General features: G+C 42.2%; 1 protein-coding gene across 1 annotated transcript; it reads right to left on the reverse strand. All coding sequences in view use genetic code 11, as the record gives it.

Moving 5' to 3' along the window:
- Positions 1-257: 257 nt before the first annotated feature.
- EGR_06662 (Cytoskeleton-associated protein 5) lies at positions 258-17,311 on the reverse strand (the record flags this gene model as incomplete). Its single annotated transcript, XM_024495911.1, is given in 31 exon segments — positions 258-303; positions 794-945; positions 1,115-1,312; positions 2,519-2,707; positions 2,795-2,872; positions 2,950-3,069; positions 3,480-3,664; positions 3,917-4,029; positions 5,419-5,639; positions 5,898-6,055; positions 6,130-6,278; positions 7,650-7,883; positions 7,969-8,090; positions 8,551-8,744; positions 8,924-9,160; positions 9,230-9,503; positions 10,270-10,475; positions 10,800-11,235; positions 12,221-12,365; positions 12,711-12,926; positions 13,567-13,908; positions 14,326-14,606; positions 14,878-15,085; positions 15,244-15,469; positions 15,550-15,886; positions 15,954-16,262; positions 16,299-16,535; positions 16,572-16,743; positions 16,784-16,990; positions 17,027-17,220; positions 17,237-17,311. 31 exon segments carry the CDS (start codon positions 17,309-17,311, stop codon positions 258-260), a joined length of 6,261 nt encoding a protein of 2,086 aa, XP_024349677.1.
- Positions 17,312-22,266: the final 4,955 nt, after the last annotated feature.

Here is a 22,266-nt window from a genome sequence, read left to right on the forward strand (position 1 = left end):
CCACCTCCTCCCATACACAAAACTCATGTGAATCAACCCCAACTTGCTACTCAAACAGATTGAGGTACATACATTTGGTACTTGAGCATTGTTTTCTTGCATTAAAAGCTAGCAGTTATAATCCCTATCTTGTTCCGACATTAATCACCTGAGTTGAAATGTTAATCAAGAAAAAGGATTTGCTAAATCTTACTCGGTTGTATTAATAGAGACAATAAGATTGACGCATTTTGCTTACACAATTGGGCCGAGTGAGGTCATTTCTGCGTGGATGCGCCTGCACGTTTACTTGGACCGCCCTCGCTACCAGTAATAATGAGCGGCAGTGTAAGGCGCGGTTCAAGCAGTGAAAGAGGGATACCGCCGCACTAGTTTTGGTTTACGAAAAACGGGTGCGGCTTCAGGAATGCCTCAAATCGCAGGTCAGCTAGCTCAATTTGAGTCAAGGCCTAGGGACTAACTTATCGGAGGCTCCAGAAGACAAAATTGCACAACAATTCACACAACTAGCCATTTGCGGATTCGACTATCGCAGACAACCTCGGTCCTGTATCAGTAATTCACACAAAGGCCAGGGAGCGAATAATCGAAGCAGCAGTGAATCTTTAAATATATTGAGTGGAACACTAGCCTCCCCTTGTCTCACCAAGACGCATAAAAGAGATGAGAAAATGTCTGCCAGGGTCAAAATCGCCAGTAAAGGCGAACATAGTTATATATGTACACATGCTTCAGGGGAAGAGAGAAGAGAAGTGAAGACAGAACAGGGTACCAGGACCAATACAATAATCACCCTCGTGTCTGAGCATTCTTGATCATCTCCAGACGCCGTCGGATGTCCATCAACTCATTTTGGGAAATTCCACCGCCGGCCGCGGGGTGGTCGCCCGGGCGACTAGTGATTGGGGCATTGGGTCCACCCTCACCCCGTCCTGGCGCCCCATCCTGAAACATTAGAAAGCATGCGGCTGCTCAGCGAAATTGGGCTTAACACAGCAAACTAGATGCCAAGAGCGATAAGATGACAGAGAATCGTCGGACTTTACTGAAACATGCTCGTGGATTATGAGTGTGGCAAGAAAAGGAATGGGTCACACGGAACGCCGCAATCTACCTGCGCAGTGGTTTCCATAACCGTGTTCCCGATGCCATAGGTCCCGGAGGAGAGTCGACCTTCTGCGTCCACATCCTGGCTGTTGTCGTCGCTGGCCCCGGACTCCAGGCCCAGCTCTTTACGCAGAGTGGCCAGACGATCCATGAAGAGTTTCGGGTTCACCGGCCGATGGGCCAACTCCTCCGCACAAAGGGGTGGCTATGGGGTAAAAGAGCCGTACAAATGCGAGTTAAGTATAAACAAATTAAATCGAATCTCATTTAAGAACATGGAACAGGTTTTGGGTAGATATTTTAAAGCATACCAAAGCAAAGGTTTAAGGGATCTTATACTATAAATCAAACGAAGTAGTCAAGAGAAATCCGTATAATTTGCGGCTAGATATCATCTAATGATGGATGTTGGAGACAAACAAGTCTGCGTGTAATGATATTGACTCTTCTGCTGTACGGCTTTTAACCAATTTCAAAGATCCGCTTAAATGTTGGAAAAGGCGAGGACCTTGACCGCGACAGAGCGCTTCATACTCTGTGATTTCTTTAATACAGCACTCAAGTAAATGGGGAGGTGAAAACAGAAACATTCACAGGGATAACGAAATGAACGTGAAGATGGTGTGAACAGACGTTGAAAGACCTACCAGCTTGTCGAAAACGTCAAGGGCCTCACTATTCCCACCACGCAGCACCTTGAATAGGCGCTCGCGCATTACATTTGCAAAGCCCTTGAAGGAGGGGGAAGTGGACATTAAAAATATGCGTGTAAATTAAAAATAAATTTTCAGCATAAACTCGGAAAGATACGTTTCATCGATACAACAACACATTCTGGAGTTTCGGACACATTGCCAAGGAGACAGGATAAAAATAATAGAGACATCCAGTGTGATGAAGGAGACGATACACTCCCGATCAAGAAGCTAACACCGACTGCAAAAAAACGCGAAGCAATAAATTTTTTTGCATCTACCAATTTGGATGGACATCACGAGATTAAAAAAGTCGTGCTATTTTCGATCATCAGAAGCGAATTAGTGTCAGGCCAGCGTATTTTGCTCTAGCAATTTCTAATCACAGCAAAGTCGTTAAAAAGATCTATCACTATACGGTTTGATGAGGCTTACGTGACGTGCGTGTGCACATGTATGAAAAATACGTGATAGGCAAACATAAAATCGATTTACGAAAGAAAAAATTTATTTAATACCGGTAACTCTGATTGAAGAAAATGTAAAGATTAACAGTAGATTAAAATGGATTGACGAGTATCACTCTCATCTCTTTAGGCAAACTGTAGCTTAAAAGAACCCATCTGGCTCGCTCAGACAACCTCACACAGGAAAAAAATTCAACTCACACAAACGATGAGGAGGGTAGAGGAGCCCCCCCTCCAAGTAGAGCCTACCTGTTTGTCGTTGACTCCATTGAGATTGCCGTTAGTAGTCTGCTTGGAATTTGCATGTGCGCGTCTGAGGCCCACATTGTAGAGAGCCTGACGGACGTACGTCTGGAAGAAGGGCGTTGAATCAACCAGGAAGGGCTGCAGATCCAGATCGGGATATGCCGCAGTAATGTCGTAAAGTTCTTCAATGTACTGCATCAAAGGAATGCATCCAAGATTTATACTGCACAGCCGGTACTTATTTTCAAATAGTAGAAGTAATAATCAAGGCAAACCAACCGATTCGTCTTTGGAGGCGAGAATGTTGGCAAACAGCGAAGTCAACTTTGCGTGGGTCTCCGGACTTATAACGGCCGACTAGAATTAAAACAAAACAGGACAAACATACATTCTGTCATGAAAAACAACACGTTGTTGAATATTCTATCACGCACCTTCGGAGAGGAGGCGAGTTGCTTCTGGCTTGTTTGGAGAGCCGGCGGCAACTTACCTCCATTTGCGTTGGCTAGGGATTTCAAGGTTCTTTTCATGTATGATTCCAGCTCTGACTCCTCCTAATACGCAAATCAGAGAAAAAGTGTACGTCGTGCGATACAAGAGTTTAGTTTGCTACTCTAAAATAATCGAGTTAGACACAGAAAGGAGTTGTGTAAAATTCCGTCAGTGGACGGTGTGCTGCAACACTCAATAAGGTAGATCACCGACAAGCGACCATTAATGGTAATAGCTGGTCAGAGGAGTAGCGGGTTGCATATTTAAGTGGGTCAAATCAATGTTAACTTAAGGCGTTTTTCAACAAAAGTGATTTGAAATGCCAAAGAAAGTTTCACAAGCTGGAGTAGTAGATAGACATCCATAATAAGCCTAAAAACTATCGCAACCCTACACAACCGCCCATTTACATCCCTGGATTCTGAGCACATGAGGCTAAAAGTGGTTAAATTGAGCATGGACTCCAATATACCTTATTTGGGATTAAGTCGACAAATTTAAGGATAGCAGGCCCTCGGATGCTGCAAAAAGAGTGAAGCATCGTTTTTATCGTGCGGAGGGGGAGGTCGGATTTTCGGGCCTTCCAGGAGGACGATGGGAAGGCCTTAAGGAAGTTGTGACAGTCCAGAAGAACGAGATCAAGCGAATAATTGTTAGCTGGAGTAGTAACAATAGAACGGTTAGGTAGGTGCAAATAGCAGTCTAAATTCCCCTTATAGATGAAATCTAAACTTATAAGGTAGGAAGAAACGAGAAGACAAAGGAAAGATGCAAAGACGATGGGAGAGATCCCTCTACTCTCCGGTTCATAAATACTGAAAGGGGTTAACTAGTCATGTCATCTAGTAAACTAATATTTGCATGATGATAAAATAACATCAGTGTATACGAATGAGACGTGCAACTAACCAGTATTTGGCAGAGCTTTAGTAATCTTCCAAAGGCTTCGGAGAACAACTTGGGTGAACCTGTTGTTGAAGTGGGAACCGCTCACACTCTCATGCAGCAACCGGATGAAGGCACTGAAAAGTAAATCAAAAGAAAACCGCTAATGAGGATTAACTTGGTCATGCCAAACCTAAATCAACCTACAAGCGTCATTTCGGTTGACGGTGATTTCATATAAGAATATATCGAAGATGTACGATAAGCGAAGAGAAAAGATAACCAAGGGATAAAGGTGTCAGCACTTTAAGTACCCTTAATGTACAAAGTGAAGAATTCAAAGGTGAACATTTGGGATGATGCGCCACATTAAAGTTTCTACTAACACCCACCTGTGTGAGACAAGCAGTCACATTAAATTACTTTGAAAACCGAAAAATTGCGATAAATGGGTGAAGTGGTGAAAAAAATAAGTATTTACAATAATATTTGAAATGCAAAGCAATTGTAGTCCAAAGGACCGCGCAATCGACCCAGGTGGAGGCGCAAATAATTGCTTCGTGCACAATGACTTAAAAAATTTCAGCGCAAGCATGGAGATTTTACCCAAAAATGGATGTGAGGAGGGCGATAAACTACCGATGAAGTTAACGGTGGTAAATATTAGCTAGAAATACCTCCACGTAAAAAGGAAAAGAAAACCCAACAGATTACTGCCTAAAATTCGAAGGAGGATTAGACGCATTTAAGCGATTGGTGTAATACTAGCATAACAAAAAATAACCCTTCTACACCGAGAAGGTAAATCGGGAATAGTTGCTCTCCAGCGCACAAGCGATAAAACAAGATCGTTGATTTATTGAAACCAACACAATGCAAAAAACATGGAAAAATGTTGCAAATAGGTGCCTTCTTACATCTAAAATAAGGGATGTCACCGTGGTGGTACTGCATGAGATGATAGGTGGAAAGATTCACCCAATACTAACATTCATTGCACACTTGGACCAGTCCAGACACCGCTAATCAGGCTGGCAACCAATAATGGCAACGTATACATGAAATAGCGTGTGACGATGAAACTTCCTCTGAACAAAGGTATGGATAACCCCTAGTTATTCGAACTTGCAGAGGACTTCAAGCACAGTACGCTGTTGGGACACAGACATGGTAAGACATTTGATGGAATGATATAGGCATTTCAAAGACGGCCGTAGGTCCGGCGGCGACTATCCCCAACGTGGTGTTTCTCAAACTACAGCAAAGCGGTCATTCCTGTGACCATTCAGCGCATGAAACATCTGATCCTGGGTAATTGTTACACAATCAGTCGTAAAATTGCTTCAGAGACGAGTCTTTCTGTGGAAACGGTGAAGAGGACAGTATTTCAACCTTAGTGCAAGCTGACTAGTTAAACATTGGGGTAGACGTATAAAAGCATAGAAAAATCGCGTCGAAAACTTTATCCACTCCTTTTAATGTTTTCTTTAGTTTTGCAGACCCAGAGGTTCCATTTTGAATTAAACATCCCTGATGCATGGGGTTCGTGTATAACTAACCCAAGAACACGAGTGCTGTTGGCCTCCAAAATGACACGCAAGGTGATGGCGTTAATAGCTCGCACAATTCCACTACCCTCGGGTAACTCGGAGGTCTTCTCGTGCACCATCAGATGAAGTGAGGCAAAAAGAAACTCCTTTAACGATTCCCGAGAGGCCTCTCGTGCCAGCAACGGACGTTTGAAAATCTGCACGACGAAAAAGAATAGCATCGACAATGAACAGCCTCTTTAGCACATCGTCCAAGCACGAAACATTTGAATTCTAGCCGAAAAAAAGGTTTAAGATTTCAAAATGTAGAAAAAGGAGGAGTTATTAAAAAACAATGAGACCCGATTGTGCAAGGTAGACAACAATGGTCATGGGATAATGAAAAGTAGGAAAAACAGGGGAATTGAACAAAACTATCGAAATTTGTGAAACGGCGAGAATTGAATACCACCTACCGATTCTGTGGTGACCAGCAGGCAGCGTAAGACAGTTGACAGATGGCTCTCGGGGATGGTAGGATCGTCAAAGAAACGAGAGTTTGTCTGCCGCAGTTGAATTGTTATGAGGGTGATGATTTGATTTATATGGCCGACTAGGAGTTGCCACTTGTCACCTAAGAATAAACCCCAGAAATGTTACAAAGGCTGGAAGTCAACAGGCGAAGTGTAAATTAAGTTACAGACATACTCTGCAACAGTGTGTCGATTTGGCTCAGAGCGTAGCAGCAGACGTTGAGATCATTGGAGGAGATTTGGGTAACCACCATTGTTATAGCCGAGGCAGCATCAGGGCTGGTTCGAAGAAGACAATTCAGCACTGTTTGCTTGTCCCGCGTTCTAATGAAGAGAAATGAGGCCAAATTGGATAAGAAGATGCGTTAGCCTTGATAAAAACTGGAAGCAGGTGATTCTGACACAAAAAGATGAAACAATGTCGTTCACTCACAATAAAAAACATGGCAACTTAGCATATACTAATTCCAAATTGGCAAAACAAGGGCTGACGATGGTTCCTACTTAATACGCCTCCATGCATTAGCTATAAACGACGTGTTTTAGAGCAGTTTTAACATTTTCAAAAATTACAAATTCAATTAGAGCTTTACAAAGTTGGGATGTAGTTTTTTGCTCAAGAGAGAAGCAAATTAAAATTCACACAGTTAAAGTTAACCCATGGCTTTCGCTGTGACGCACAGTGGTATACCTGAGAGTAGAAAAAACTAACAATGGAGCCTGTTGCTCAATTACAGGTAATGCAACAGGAAGTCCTGTTACGAAGTTACACCACTAAATAGGACTACCGATCGCATATGGGGCACGGATGGCCCAAATCAAAAACGAATGTGCTTCAGTCTTAAAATAATCAACCCAAGAGAAGATCAAGACAATAAAGCGAAGTGGAAGCGAAAAAAAGGCAAATAAAATTCTTTAAAGAGGGACATGGTGGAAGATAGAGAGCCCACCTGACCTAAAAGAATAATTGACTGGGCATGCAGTAAAACTAGTACACGAAAAGTGAGTGAGCTCGTGTCTGTGCGTGTGTGGGATTGTGTGGGAAAAAAGTGTGCTACGGATGTTCTAGTCAAACTGTTTCTCGTGTTTTTTAGGGAACAGATCACTCCAAACAAATATGACGGCATTTAAAGATACAATTAAAACTGTTTATAGGCCCAAGCGATCTTATTGATGCGTTGGGATACTTCCGTACCAAATTCTCGAATCGTTGGGCAAGTATGTTCAGCTATTCGTCTTTGATTTTGCGGAAACATCAAATTTCCTCTGATTTGTTGAAAATGCAATGAGACTAGTGGGAAGTAGACAATGAAGAAGTCATGAATGCACCTTAACACGGGCGACATAAAGGTGTGACACAACAGCATAAAAAGATGATGAAAGAAACAGTTTGTTTACCTAGTAAAAGGCGGTTTCAGTTCTCTCAAGCAAAAACGGATATTAGTAAAATCCTTCTGTTAGACGAATATGATATAGTCAAAAAGTAGAAAAAACACTTGCAAAATGGAATGCCGAACCTTGAAAAAAGTGCATACGGAATAATCTTTCTAGCTAAAAATAACACTAAATATGGGCAGATAAAAAGCAAGTGAAAGACCCACTCTACATGTAAAATTCACAAGAAAACCACCAAAATGTAGCAGTACTCATTTGGAGGAAAGGCATGAACCATAAAGAGTAACCAATTAAGCCTACTTGAGTTCGGGAATTTCGATAGGTTTGAAGAGTTCATTGATATCTCTGTCGAACTGGAGAAGGTTTGGCAGGGCGGGTGGGAGTTCGGGGTTGAGGTCACCCAGTCCACTAAGGATATGCTGTGCCCGAGCGTAAGCAATCGCATGCAGCGACTGAGGACCTCCCGCTCCGTATGGTTGCTGCTGTTGCTGCGATTGTTGCGCAACAACGGCTGAAGCGTATGCCTGCGTGTCCCTACACACAGAATTAGGCATTTGGTCGCAACACCCATCCGAAAGTTGCATTGTGTAGGATGTGGTCGAAGCCTTCATAGACTCACCTTCGATTGACTGGCCGTTCGGAAGCAGAACGTTTAGAGGACGTCGAGGTGGAAACCGCAGTGGCATGTCTTCCGGTTCGCTTAATACGTTCCTCCAACATTGACCGTTCCTTTTCGGGTAACTAAACAAACATATATTGGTTTCTCAAAGTGCTACAAAAAATATCCTTGCGATGGCAAAGCTTATTTTAAAATTTAAGCAAGCTCATTTCTAGAGGTACTGAATTCAGAAACCAGAAAAGTATAGGCTGGGCATCTCATGCGTACGATGGCTAATGTCAAGCGAAAAGACAAACATTGCACACTCTTACCATAATCAAGGATGTATGATACTTCAACCAGTATATAGCAGTTGGGAATAAATAACTAGTGAGCATGAGATGACAATCGTGTGTCCCATAGGAAATGGAAGAACGTAAATAAGGCGTCTATTCCATATCCATTGAATATTCACACCATTCAAGTCACTCAAACGGTTAGCAAGCTAAATACAGAAAAAATTTAATCGTGGTCGGTGGCCCTTAAAACCCAAAGGGTTATTGCTTGCATCAGGACGGTGCGAAAGCATGGGACGGCCTTTACCTGCCCGAGCATCTTCCAGAGCGGTTCGTCAACGATGGCGTAGGCGCAGACAAGGGCGTTGAGAGCGGCAGTGCGAACGCCGGAATCGCGGTCACTGATTTGCGCCGCCAGCACCTTTAGCGATGCCGCAGGCGAAGGTTGGCAGACGTTCAGACCGAAATGTTCAATCATGCTGCCAATCTCCTCCAAGCACTCTGCGAAAACACCATGAGCGTATACAAGCTTGAAGTCTCGATGGGTACCAAAAATCGCTACACAGCTGGTAAGTAAAGGTTTAGAATTCATGCCATGTGGAAAAGAGACGTGGGTTTGTGTAAAATGCTTGACAGCCAACAGAAGATTCACAACTAGGTTGTGCAGTAATATGACTTACCCTGTCGGGCCTTATTGACTTTGGACTTGAGACCACCGACCAAGTAGACGTATAACTTCTCAGGTGGATAGATGCTCGTAGTGACCCGAAAAATAGCCCTCACATCCTTGCGAATGTTCTCTTTTGAATCGCCCACCTTCATCACGAGGTAGGGCAGAAAGGCGGAGGCCTCGTACTCCGTCAGATGCTGTCCTGCGTCAGACATCCGACTAAATACTTTAAGAATGTATTCCAAACCTGAAATAGTAAAAAATCACCCATTTGACAAGGAGCTTAGGGAAATAAACGGTAGAGCGTGGAATAGACCTCGGGAGAGGAAGGCGGGGCTGGTTTCAAAGAAACGCAGGGTCATCCAGCGGAGGACGAGATCAAGGTTGGCACGAGTGGCAGCCTCACCATCCACGGCTGACCAGGCGCCGTCTAGTAGGCGAGTGAGGGTGTCCACAGCCTTGATATGCTGCTTGAAGTCTGTGTGGAAGAGGCACGCGTGGAGGTCTGGCGAGGCGCCAGCGGCTAAAAAGAGCGTGTTCAGTTGCTGCGTGTGATCCTTAGATGGCGTGTCGAAGTCCCACTTTAGCAGCTGTAAAGTGGGTGGAGAAACAGAAATAAGTGAAAAGAGGGAATATGCAACTATCCGCGAAAAAGCATTGGGGACAAAAATAAAACGAAAATAGGGTTAGCTAATCTAACCCAACACTGCCTAGCAGAAAATATAAAAATTAATGCTTAAAGTAGAAACCCGAACATAAATACGAACTACCACGAAAGTCATCTGACCGACACTTGTGTAGTCTTTCCAACGTAAATATGAAATCTTCGTAAATTATCCAAATCTTCTTATTTTTAAGCTACCAAGATAACGTTAGCTAAGAAATGAGGCGGTTTAGTAATTTCACACAGTGCAAACTCTACATAGTTGCACTGGATCTGATGGAGCACACAAAAAATGCCTAGATGGTAAACCAAAGTATGTTCAGAAGCACGATATGGCTGCTGGACAAAGCAACGATAGAAAAGAGGCAGATCATCCTTTTGAACGTACGAATGTGTGATACACGAATCGGTACATCCTGACGATTTCACATAGGCGAGTGAAATTGGCATACAATGTTCCATGCAAAAGATATACAAATGACTAGAGGCTATAGCATTACAAAGATGCGGAATACAAACGATAAGCTGGCAAATACGTTAAACAAATATCTGCTAAAATAACCATGATACCTTTTTTAATAACAAACATCTTTGCTAACAACACAAACACAGACTCCCCTACTTACTCTCAGATACTCGGACAACGACAATTATTTATAGCGGAAACACGAATGCCAAGACGTGAGACGCACCCTTCGTTTCTTTTCATCAAGCATTCGAGTTTCACGGAGTTTGTTCACTTGGAGGGGGATAACGGCCGCCGCCTCCTCGGCCTGTTCTAGAGCAGCCGCGCGCTTCGAAGTCATGGCAGGTTTTTTGGTCGTAACCTTCTTTCCCGCGGGCTTCACAGTAGATGCCATTGACGTCTCCTCGTCCACATCAGGCATCGTTGCATTGTCTGGAAGTAGAGGGAGGAAGGGCTACACTTATATCGAACTGCGAGAAAATGATTGAAGTTAAATCCCACAATTGCATTAAATTGGATCTTAGCAGTAAAAAATCCAAAATTCATACCGCATGAAAATTCAAAACTAAAATGCGTACCTGGAACAGTGTAAATATTTTCAAAGAAAAATATTTATCGAGTTTTGAAAAGTACGGAATGATCAAAAAAACTTCGAAAAATAACATTCATACTCACAAGTAAAACTAACTGCCACCAATATTTGATGGGCAAATAATTAAGTAAGGGACAGGACAAACGATAATAAAGAGAACAAACCTGAGAGGGTGACGGGTTCGGGAACCACCTCCTCAGACGTGGATGGCTGCGATAGAGCCTCCTTTTTCCCTCCACCACCTCGTATCGCCTTGGGAGCCTCTGGGGGAGGGTTGGCGGCGTCCTCGGCGGTCACCTGCTCTCTGGCCTTCTCCAGCAGAGGAGTAACGGCGTCCATGGAGGTGGCCTTGAGGCGTTTCAGTGCCTTCTGCATGACATCGTAGCCGAGGGAGCGGATGAGGATGGGGAGGATTTTGTGAGCACGCTGACGTGCGTCGGGATTGCGTTCCTCGCACACTGCGTAGACTGCAAGAGCGAGGTTGAGCCCAAAGTCAGGTGCGAGGCCCGACGCATTTGCTGCCTTGCCACTCAGCTGCAAGCCGGCCATTGCAGTCGTCAGCCATCCGAGCAGCTCCGCGCGCAAAAAGGGATTCTCCGCCTAGAATTAACAGATCCATACTTGTGATAGTACAATGGGACGGCTAGAACTAGATCTGAGGGACCAAGTAAAGCAAAATATTTCCATTTTGGTAATGGCATTGGCGAAGCCAAGAAATGCACTCAGGCACACGCCTGCTCACGTGCATTAGATTAAGGAAAGTAAGAAGAGCATTAAATAAAGGCCATGGGAAATTACAGATAAGATTTGAGTTATATAGAAATGCAAACGATGGTGAGTCACTAAAGGCATCGTGACTTGCCCACCAATACACAGCAGTGCTTCACAAGTCACGCTGGTTATGGAAAATTTCCGAAGAATTTGAGATGCAATTTGCACAAGGAGGTATACGTTAAAGCATTAAAACTTTTAACTAACTATCCAGCAATGCGAACTATAGCTTAATTAAATAGCGAACGAGTAGAGAAAGAGCACGATCCCAGTTCAGACAGAGATAGCAAACAATCCAATAATGTCACATTCCTGAAGGAAGACGTTTGAATTTGGGCCAAAAGTATCAGACACACTAATGCAAGCTTTCGAATGAACTGAACAAGCTTAACCTTAATAGTCTAAACACAACACTTCGAGGTCACTTATCAGTACCCACAATCGAAAGACCACTCGAGTGTATTTCGACAGTCACCCTTAAATGGGGAGCTTCTCAACTTACATTTTAGGCAGCTACATTGTTCTATGAGTTTATTTTACAAAATTCACATGTTTTAATACATCAATAAGTAAAGTACGATTTAATGTGAACTCCCAAACTACCCGAGTAGAGTGTCTGAACTTCATCGCATGAACAGTAGGATCTAGCTACTATTCACCTCAACAGCCCAGTGGAAGTCAATGTAGCCCCGATGGTATCGCATTGTGAGACACTATTCTCACATGCATTGTAGAATACGGGGACGTTAGAGCATAGGCAATAACATCAAGCAGGGACTAGACGTACGCAAAAACAAAGGTGTATTAAACTCACCCTCAGAGCTTCAGACAGCATGTCGTTTTCTGTCATTGGTATAAATCCACAGCGCTCCTTCCAAGCGCTCAAGGCGGCGACAGCGGCTTCGCGAACAACTGGTTTCGAGTCGCCAAAACAGGCCAAAATGGACGGTTCAACGCACCTGAAAGGATAATAGAACGATAAACAGGCTGATTATCCTTCACGTGAACTGGAAAAAGTAAGTGTCAATGCGCTCAATAATGATACCTATTTGTTGTACAGTAGGATCGATTGACAATTCCTATATCTGTAAGCACACAAGTAAATGAGCCAGAAACAATGCCAGTCGCAAGTTAAAGGTAAAGAAATATAGCTGATTAAAGTGGTCCTTCGGGCATACAGAGTCCCGAAACTAAGAAAAGAGCTTTAGAGATTTCACAGCTCAATGTAAAAACGAAATCGACAACATAATTTTTAATTTTAAACGGTGCAACTAAAAGCAGAATGAAGAGAAAAAAAAGCTTACTTAACAAGTTTTCTGGCGTCAGCCTTTGAAAAGGCCTTTGCAAATGCTTCCATCAGGCCAAGAGTAGTCTTGCCCAAGATCTTGTTGACATCAGTGCAAACTTTAGCGATGACAGTAAGCGGCTCCTGCATTTCATAACCACCCGCAATGAGAGGATTGCCCTTCAGCAATTCCTCTATTTGACTCAAGCCCTCCTTTCGCTCCTTCCAGTTCTTGCTTGAAAGGAGGGACAGCAATTCACCACTTAACCTTTCACTAAAACGAGAAAAACGTACTTTAGCATTCCTACACAGTCGATAGCTGTGAAGGTAAACCGTTGATAAGCGTTAGATGAGTACAATTTATTTCAATAATTTCACTTCAACCCTTTAAATGATCCTTTACGTTGTAAGTTCTACGGCTTACGAAGCCTCGACCAAAAAAACGAAGCCATTTTCCTTATGATACAAGAAGCTTATTCTACAGAAAAACAAGTACCCGCAAATTCAAGTGTTCAATAGTAGGCGATAAACACAAGGAACTGAAATCACAGAAAAAAAATATATTGGAGTGCTATGGGAATGTGCAATCGAGCATTAGGTACAAAAGGGGATGAGGCACGATGAATAGGAGCAAAGTGAAAGGGGTTAAACTGAACGTGAGCCTGTATTGGTAAATGATCAAACGATCTGAAAGAAGTAAATCCTTAAAAATCCTCCACGTCAACAGAGGATCGTAAAGCGATATTGTTTTCGGTTAAAATGGACAAATCCTAAGACTAATACATGCAGTGCAATCATCTAAGAACCATTGATACCATGGGACGTCCATCATTCAACGAGGTGCTACTGCAAACCCCTTACATTAACGCACGCACCTGATGTTAGTTCTGTCAACAAGCTCTTCATGTTCTGGGGATGCTTCAAGCTCTGCCCTGGCCTCCGCCTGGCCATCAGCTCCACCACTAGCAGGAGCAGAGCTCTTCTTGACCACTCGAAGACCACGTGTGGGAGCAGGAGGCTTGGAGTCGCTGAGTTTGGCCCACTCCTCCTCCATCAATGCGATAATTGCGGGCTTCTCGTCCGCAAGGAGGGTTCGCAGAGTCGCGCCCATGTACATGTAAAGTACGCCTGAGAGATGGATGCAGGACTGACGAACATACATGTTGGTTGCGCTCAAACCTGTCTTCAGGAAGTCCACCGTTTGTTTTGCATTCAGTCTACACAGAGCATGCACGGTACATTCGCATACATTGCCGATTGCACGTCAATTAATCAGTTTGAAGATTGAAGAGAGCTGGTGGAGTAGGGCTTACAATAAGTAAGGTTATTTCACCACAGATAACTAATTCCACTTTCAGTATTTGCAAAATTTGTGAAAAGAGAATGTGCATCAAGGATAAATGGAGTATGCAAGGGTAAATTTTGCTAACCCATTTACGAATTCCAATAATGGATTTTCACAGTGGCTGACTTCGAAATAGGAAAGCTCACAAACAGAAACCGAGCGTGGCATTGAGTTTCGGTTTAATTGGGAGTTTAACGGGTGTAAGTAATGTGTAGATGAATGTTATAGTTTGAAAAATGGTACAATATCAAACGACTATAGCGGGTTCAAAAACCTGCAGAGGTCTTACTTGAAACCAAACTCCTTAATCGCACTAGAAAGCCAGTTGAGTGCTTCGATTTGATTCTTAGGGCTCTTTTGGTGGAAGGCTGCATTTAAGACCTGTGTGCCGACAATCTCGAAGGTTGTCGCCTCCGCAAGAGCCGTGAAGGCCTGCTTTACTGTCTCACCGACTTTGGAGTCGCCGACTTTTTCAATAAGTTCCGGCAACAAGAGGTCGACCAATACCTCGCTGACAGGCTTCCTAGCCAACAAAATCTCCGTTATCACTTCCACCTTCATTCGCAGGACCTGTGTGCAGAAGCAATCTACGCTGGAGAAGTATATTTATCACATTTCAACATGACAGAATATGGGAAGTACAGAGACCTTATAATACATAAAAGGCAGAAAACAGCTTGAACCATTCTATGAAAACAACCCGTAGAAAAATCTCCTATTACAAAACCCGTTACAATCAAAATCAAGTGCTCCCAGTTACAATAAATAAATAAATTAAAGACTACGAGCCTCCGGAAACAAAAAGGTGGTTAGTTAAAATGTGCTGCATAAAAGCTCGAACAGAAAAGGTTCCCGACAGTAAGATGAATGAAATTACCTGAAAGTTATTATCTTTGAGACCTGGTTTGCGCATCATCAATCGACAAACAAGTTGACAGGAAAGTGACGAGTCCGCAGCAAGGATCTTCGCTTGAGTTACTTCCATGGCAGCAAGTCGCTCCTTCCACATAGCAGAAGCCAACTCGGTCAGCAGTGCCTCACCGAAAAATCTGGAAATCGACATATGAGGATAAGATGACATCCATTTAGAGGACTCCCACAGGAAACAAATCGGCGGTTGCAAGGTGTCGGCTGACAAACCACCGCCGGGCCACTAGATCATTAGCTTCAAATTAAGGTGATAGTGAATAAAAGGAGTAATGGTTACTCAGTCAATTGTGGCTCAATAGAGTCATCGGCAATCAGCTGTTCCTTGGGCAGGTCGTTGCCACCGGCCAGAGGCTTCGACTTCGCTCCACCCGCAGCAGTCGTAGTCAGTTTGGCTGTGGCCACTGCTGTGGCTGCAGAAGCTGGCTTCCCCTTTACCACCTTGAATTGTGGTTTAGAGGTCCCAACAACACCACTCCCTCCACCACCGCCTCCCGTCGTGCCAGCTATGATGGACAGTGAACTCAAAATCAAAGATAAGTACACTAACAGGAATAGAATTGGGAAGTGAACAGACAAGATTTACCCTCTTTCCTCTCTTCAACCGCTTTCTCATAAAATTCCTTGATTCGGCTTAATCGTATACTGTCTATGTCAGCAAGGAAGGGCATAATATTCTTCTCTGTGACGACAAACATGGCTGTGCCAAGAGCGGAAAAACTGGCTTCACGGACCTCCATGGTTGTATCGGTGGAGCATTTGATCAGCGGTCCAATGAATGTCTTCAACAACTTTTTGTTTAGAGTTGTGACGGTCATGTTGGCGAAGGCACGGCCTACATAAAGACAAGTTTCAGCGCGCACGCTGGGAACTTTATTAGAGGTAGCTGCAATCACATCCTCTTGAACAGCATCCAAGGTGGTCTAAACAGGGGAAAATGGAATAGTAGCCCAGAATTGGTAAAATGAGACTTGAGGAACACGCACGTACGACTTTGAGAGCAGAATCAGCAGCACTCCGAATGGCACTGAGAATAGTCGGCTTTTTTTCTTTGAACTTCTCCAAGCAAACTTTGATGGTCTCGGAAGAATAGGGCTGGAAATCTTTTCGTAAACCATTAGCAATTTGAGTGACAATTTTGGCACATTGACCGACAAGTATGGCATTAGTGTCCTTTGCGATTACTTTTATGAGAGCTTTCATCAGTTCCCCGTAATCACCCGGTGCCAAACGAATAGTATCAGAGAGATTTTCGACTAGGCTTAGAGCTTCCTTACGATCCTGCCACTTTTTGGCTTCCTAACAAAGTACACATATATAAAAGCAAAGAATTACTATTTGCTCAAAGAAATCACTTGGTAATTTTGAGAGAATATTGATGGGATCAGCCAGTTCGTAGGAATCTAGCTCAGCATCGACGACGTCTTCACCGTCGTTAAAAGCAGGATTTTCTGTTGCCGCTGCATTATTGTTTTGCTGAGGCAAATCTTTCGGTTTCTGACTTTTCAAGTATCTAGTGGGCACTGGCTTTTGGCCAGAACACTTAGCGAACTCATTTTCAAGTTCTGTCAGCTAAAGTACTACATCACGGAAAAAAAGGAAGCATACCTGCACAGGTTTGAGACTAGACAACTGGATTTTGATCGGTGCTCCTACCCATCGAAACATTTCTACGACTAACTCCTTGCTTTCGTTTCGAATATTTGGATCCCGGTCTTCCAACAACCTCAGAGTATCCTTTAGCATTAACTTAATGGAAATAATTTTTGGCCCGAAAAGCCTATTCATTGCGCATAAGTCAGGTCAATGAAAGAACATACGACAGGGCTGTCCGAAGAGTCTGGAGGCAACCCACCACAACTTTTGGTTGCTTAACTGAAAGACCTTTGATTACTTCCTCAAGAACAACATCTGTTTTTTCCAGTTCAATGTAATAGAGAAGAATTTCTGCCCCCCTTTCTTTGGTTTTGGGACGAGAGGCATTCATACATTTACTTACTATACCAGCACACACATCAGGGGCAGCACTACGAATGGACTAAGTTCAAAGTACATAAACATACCGAGGAGCGATAGCTGCATTTTCTACAAACGCTAAGACCACATCAAGAGCTTTCTCTTGAGCAAATGCATTGCTATCAGTGACCATCTTCTTCAATAACCCAACATAGTCCCCAAACACATAGCTTTTTTCTGAAGACTGTGTTTGGAACAATTTGATAGCTTCATCGTAGCCCGCCATTCGCGCTTTCCATTGCTAGAAAAATAGGAACACTTAGGAAGAAAATTGCCTTATGCTCGATTTTGTCAATCGTAGACAGCTTGACCCATTCGGAATCGTCAGACATCTCAGAAGTCGAATGACTGATTATTAATGGCCCACCTCCAAAGGGCAAATCTGTAAAGTACTAAAATACCCGGTCTGCCGAAATTTGATTGGTTAATGTATGGATTTTGAAAAGTCATCGCAGTAATTATTTGAAGTGCTTGACAAAAAAGGGTGCCTTTAATCATATTCTACATTGAATAAGACCAGCTACAATGCGAAATAGAAAAACAAGTGTGCTTTTATTTAACTACGCAATGATTTGCAAACATACTGAGCGTAACTCCCGAACGCCTGAGACTATTTACTTATAACTAGATAGCATAGTAATTAATTTTAAAAAAACTATGTTACCCAGAGCCACATCCCTTAACGAAAAATGCAATGCAAAAAATATGTTGTTCCTGTACCTTTTAGGAACGATGTGGAGAGGAGAGTAGAGCCAAGTAATGAAGGACTGGCCAGACCCTCCAAGGCAAAGAGGAACTCGATCGTTCAACTTCCTTAGCTTACGTTACTTCTCAGTGGCTCTGTAGAATAAATATATTTTAATTAAATTGGCCCCTTTGTTCAAGGGTTGTGAGGGCCAAGGCGGAAAAATGAAAGAGTAATGCACTGCAGAAGCAATCTCCTACCTTCAAAAAAATGGCGCACATCAAAAACAACTTTGTTTTTTACTCACTAATGTTTATATGCAATTACCGAGGGTGAACGCGTCTATGTGTGGTATATGATCATTTGTAGGTGACTTTATTCAAAAAGGCTGCATATTATAAAATCTGTGGTTTATTATATTTACAAGTTCATGGCACTTTGCAGCTGCCTCAGTTTGAACTTGAAAGAATGGAGTGTTAGCACGGACATGAATTTTCTTACAGAAGTGAGCGAAAAATAAAACTTCAACCTTTGAATCCGTTACACTTTTCAATTTTTTTGAAAACATCTCAATTTAGATAATTTCGTCAATTAGAGATGACCTTGATTTATTCGCACAAACTGCACCGGGCTTGTCAAATATACATTGGTAATTGTATCTGTTATCGTGAAGGCGTGTGTGATCAGCGTAGGTACATATAATAATTTCTTTAAAAACCGTTGCGACAGCCTCCACAAGTTCTGTTGATTTTAAGGTTAGGTTCTACAATGTAAAGCCAAAACAACGTTTTTAAGTGTCTTTTTTTAAAGTTCAACTAATTGCCTATCAAGTACATTTGCCTTAACTAAGGCTGTTCATTCAATAAGTGCTTTACCCATGACCTGAACAAAATCCGCTTGCGACGTTGTGATTTGATGTTTTTTGTCGCGTTTTTAACGTAGTGGTTTTACAATTATGTTTTTGGTGCATCATTTTTGGGCCACCGATCTCCAATTTTGCTAGCAATCTTGCTTAAGAATATTAGTAACTGATATTTTAGTATTTAACGAAAATTACATGTAGCAAAAAGATCTACTTGAGCCAAAATATGTGACGTTTTAGTGTGAAATATAGTTGATGTTGCATATATGCTTTAATGTTTTGAGTTGTCAATTTTTTAACTGTTAACGTACCTTTATAAGGTCTTGCTGAGACTTGCTTCCGGAATTCCGTTTTAATGTTATTTGCTTCTGAATATAGGCCATGAGCAATAATTTTCAAGTAGATGAATTTCTCGCAGACTTTAATGTGGACGTCTTCCAAAGTGCTGATTTTAATAACGAAGACAGTAAAAACTCGGATACTGAGAGCGATTTTTCGAGTAAATTAAGTACTGGGTTTAAATGATCGCAATTTTTAGATCATGATTTGCCTTTTCTCGGAGAAGGCGACATCTTTACAGTTGGGAATACTTTCCATCTCGGTGTGCCTGTTGAAGTGAATTTGATTCGGGCACACTTTCCTATAAATCTTTCGCAGGATTTTCACGCCACTGAACTAAGAAAACATGTGCGATCCACTGACGCTAGAAATTTTCTACCTTTGCGGTGGGTGAAATGGTTGCTTAGACTAATCTACATTACATCATAGATATGAGATTCAGGTGCGTTACGGACCCTACAGCTGGAAAATAATGCGGACGCAGGAGGAGCTGCGCGAGCTTAATCGAGCTATTTGGATTGCGTGGTCAGTGATTAAAGTAAAACGATTAAAGTAAAGTTTTTATAACTTCAGTAACATAATAAAATTATAGAAATAAGTTTAGGCGACCCAATACAGGTTGCATGCGAGAGCCAAGACCAAAAATTGATGAGGACGGTAAGGGGATTAATGTAAAGACCATATTTTTTGTTTTATAAAATTCGAAGGAAAAAGTAGAAGACTATTTGGAAACCGTGATTAATCATTGCGAGGTTCAACGTCTTGATTGTGTGGTAAGCGTTGTAGATTTTCTTTACTTCTAAATTTTGGCTGAGTAGCTGTGCTACCTCCATCTAAGACATGGCCACACTACTACTTACAATTTTAGGCTATAGCCAAAAGACAGATTTACGATGCACCAAAATTAAAAAAAGGTACGAAATATTTAATGAACTAAACTTGACTAGCATCCTTTCCACCAATACTTGAAGGCGCGTTTGGTCGTTAATTACTATATTGTTTCACCAATGCTATGTAAAACACTATTGGAGCCCCAGATAATTTGAGAACACTTTTTGTAGTTGAGCGTAATCGGTTTCATGAGAAGCACATTTTTTCGTCGAAAAAGTCTACTTTTAAGTTTTTTGTTTTCACAGGTGTGGAAGCGTCTAGTTTTGTGGACCTTTTGGAAATGCTATTATCAGTAACAAGAATTTTCCTATTTTAGCTAAGCTTCTTTGAAATATCGCCTTTAACATTCTGCACCCAATTGGGAACATCGAAATTCAAAGAGGGTAAGATCCAGATACGGTCAAAAGGAAGGATTCCCTTAGCTATTAAGAGCGACAAGTTTTGGAAGAGAAGGTAGGCATGGAGGAACTACTTGCTATCGCATTTTCTCTTGCAAGTGCATTCTTTAAACATAGCGTTAAAAACCTTGAATTTCAGCTCAAAAGGTCCTACATTTAAAAGATTTTTGTAGTAGTAAGTCTGTTTCCATGCCAAAACTGATGACACCGTGGGAGCATGAGCATGTGGGCTTGAAAAGTGTGTAATGGTTTTGAGGGGTGGAGACAGCTGCCATCAGCCAACCAGGATACCCAACGATATATGTGAGTGCCTTTGTAGTGTGGAAAGCACTCAAATAGTTACGCGCGTAGATAAAATCCACAGGTGACAGTTGGGAAGAGATGAGAAAAAGTGATTTTAATCGTACTGACTAAAAGTATGAAGCTGAGTTCAGTGCCCATCTGAACCCCATGCCATTTTTGGACACATGTTACAAGCACGACCCAAAAAAGCAAATGAAGCTGTTTGAAGCTTATATGAGTCAGCAAAACTCGCTTTCTCCACAATTTAAAAAATCTAGTCGCACTTATTTTAAAAAAAGATAAAGATTGAATGACTTAATGTGGGATATAGGGGCCAAACCATGTAGCATATGTGTTCGTTCGAAATAAGCTATTACGCGGTGGTACTGCGCCTCATTTTCTACCACAGTGGTGCTATCAGTACACGATTTTATTTGCTGTTTTTGAAAGGGGCACTCAACAGCCTTTTTTACAAGGTAAAATAAAGCAACTCCTTCAAATATTTAAATATCCAGGTATCCTTTTCACTACTTATAGAAAAGCATTAACACTCGACTCGCAATGACTAAATACTACTAGTCGGTATTGACAACTTGTCATTGCCACTACTCAATGTCACTGAAAATAATCCTCAAATAATTCATCGCACGGTGAGCACATTCGTGGTTGGCATTTTACTGGTATCAGTTAGTTGGCTTTGGTTAACTCGATGTTTGACCACTCGGAGACACAGGGCGGCATGGTCTTCGAGGCATGCCTGCAACCTCTCAGCCATTCTCTATGCTAGGAATACATGTCCAGCTGTGCTACTGGGGTTTCTTACGACTGCAAGAAAGACTCGGGCAGCTACAGATCTTCATGGTTTACCCCAAAAAGATATCGTGTACATTAGTGGTCTTCACGCAATGCTCTAATCTCAAATTTGAATCTTGACAAGTGGAGGGTTAACTGAGTGAATGAAACCGAATTTGCACAAATCCGTTTTACCTCCTACTTTCTGCGTTAAAGTATATTTCCGTTTCAAAAGGCAGATGAGACCCTGAAAGAAAATACGTCTTTAAATTCACCCTGAAGTTCAAGAGTTTTAATTATGATGCTTTTTAACCATAAGCTGAATTATTAAATAGGGAATCCAGGTGCATGCATTAAACTAGATGACATGGAAAGCCTTTTGAGTTTCTGAATTTACCCACTTTTACTAAAGGGCAAGTTGACTAAGGTTCCATTTCCACATAAACACTGATAATACAAACAAATAGAAATATAAAAATGTTTTTTTATAAAATACATATTTTAAATGCTCTTGAACTAAAGCTTGTACTTAGCCGTAATTCAATCAAGATTACCTATCCGCAAGCACTATACAATATTTCAATGCATCATACATGGTGTGAGGAAGTAGTTTTTCTTAGACAAGTTTGATTTCAAATGGAAAAGTTTTGTTTGAGTGAATTTGTAAAATATCTTTCAGATGGCTGATACTAAAGGACACCTATCTAGTGGTTCTGAAACCCCATAAGTCTGACGGGATAGAGGGGGTGGAGAATTGGAGTGCAGAAAAGGAGGAAGGCGCGAATGCGGAGGAAGAGGAACAAAGCAAGAAGAATCGGAGGAAAAAGGTCAAGAACTGCTCGGAGTCGATCCATTTGTGGGATAGTTATCATCGCTGGCGTTTCTGCAAAGTCATTTTGATGGATCATTACTTCAAGCGAATGGTCATCAACGACAGCAACTTCGATCTCCTTCAAATATGTAACATGCACAGGTCAGCACTTTCCCCCAAGCCTCTACTCCCAATCCTGTTGAATTGCTTCTCAAGGCTTCAGATTT

This window comes from Echinococcus granulosus, assembly GCF_000524195.1.
Source record: "Echinococcus granulosus chromosome Unknown EG_S00061, whole genome shotgun sequence".
Lineage (NCBI taxonomy): Eukaryota > Metazoa > Platyhelminthes > Cestoda > Cyclophyllidea > Taeniidae > Echinococcus > Echinococcus granulosus.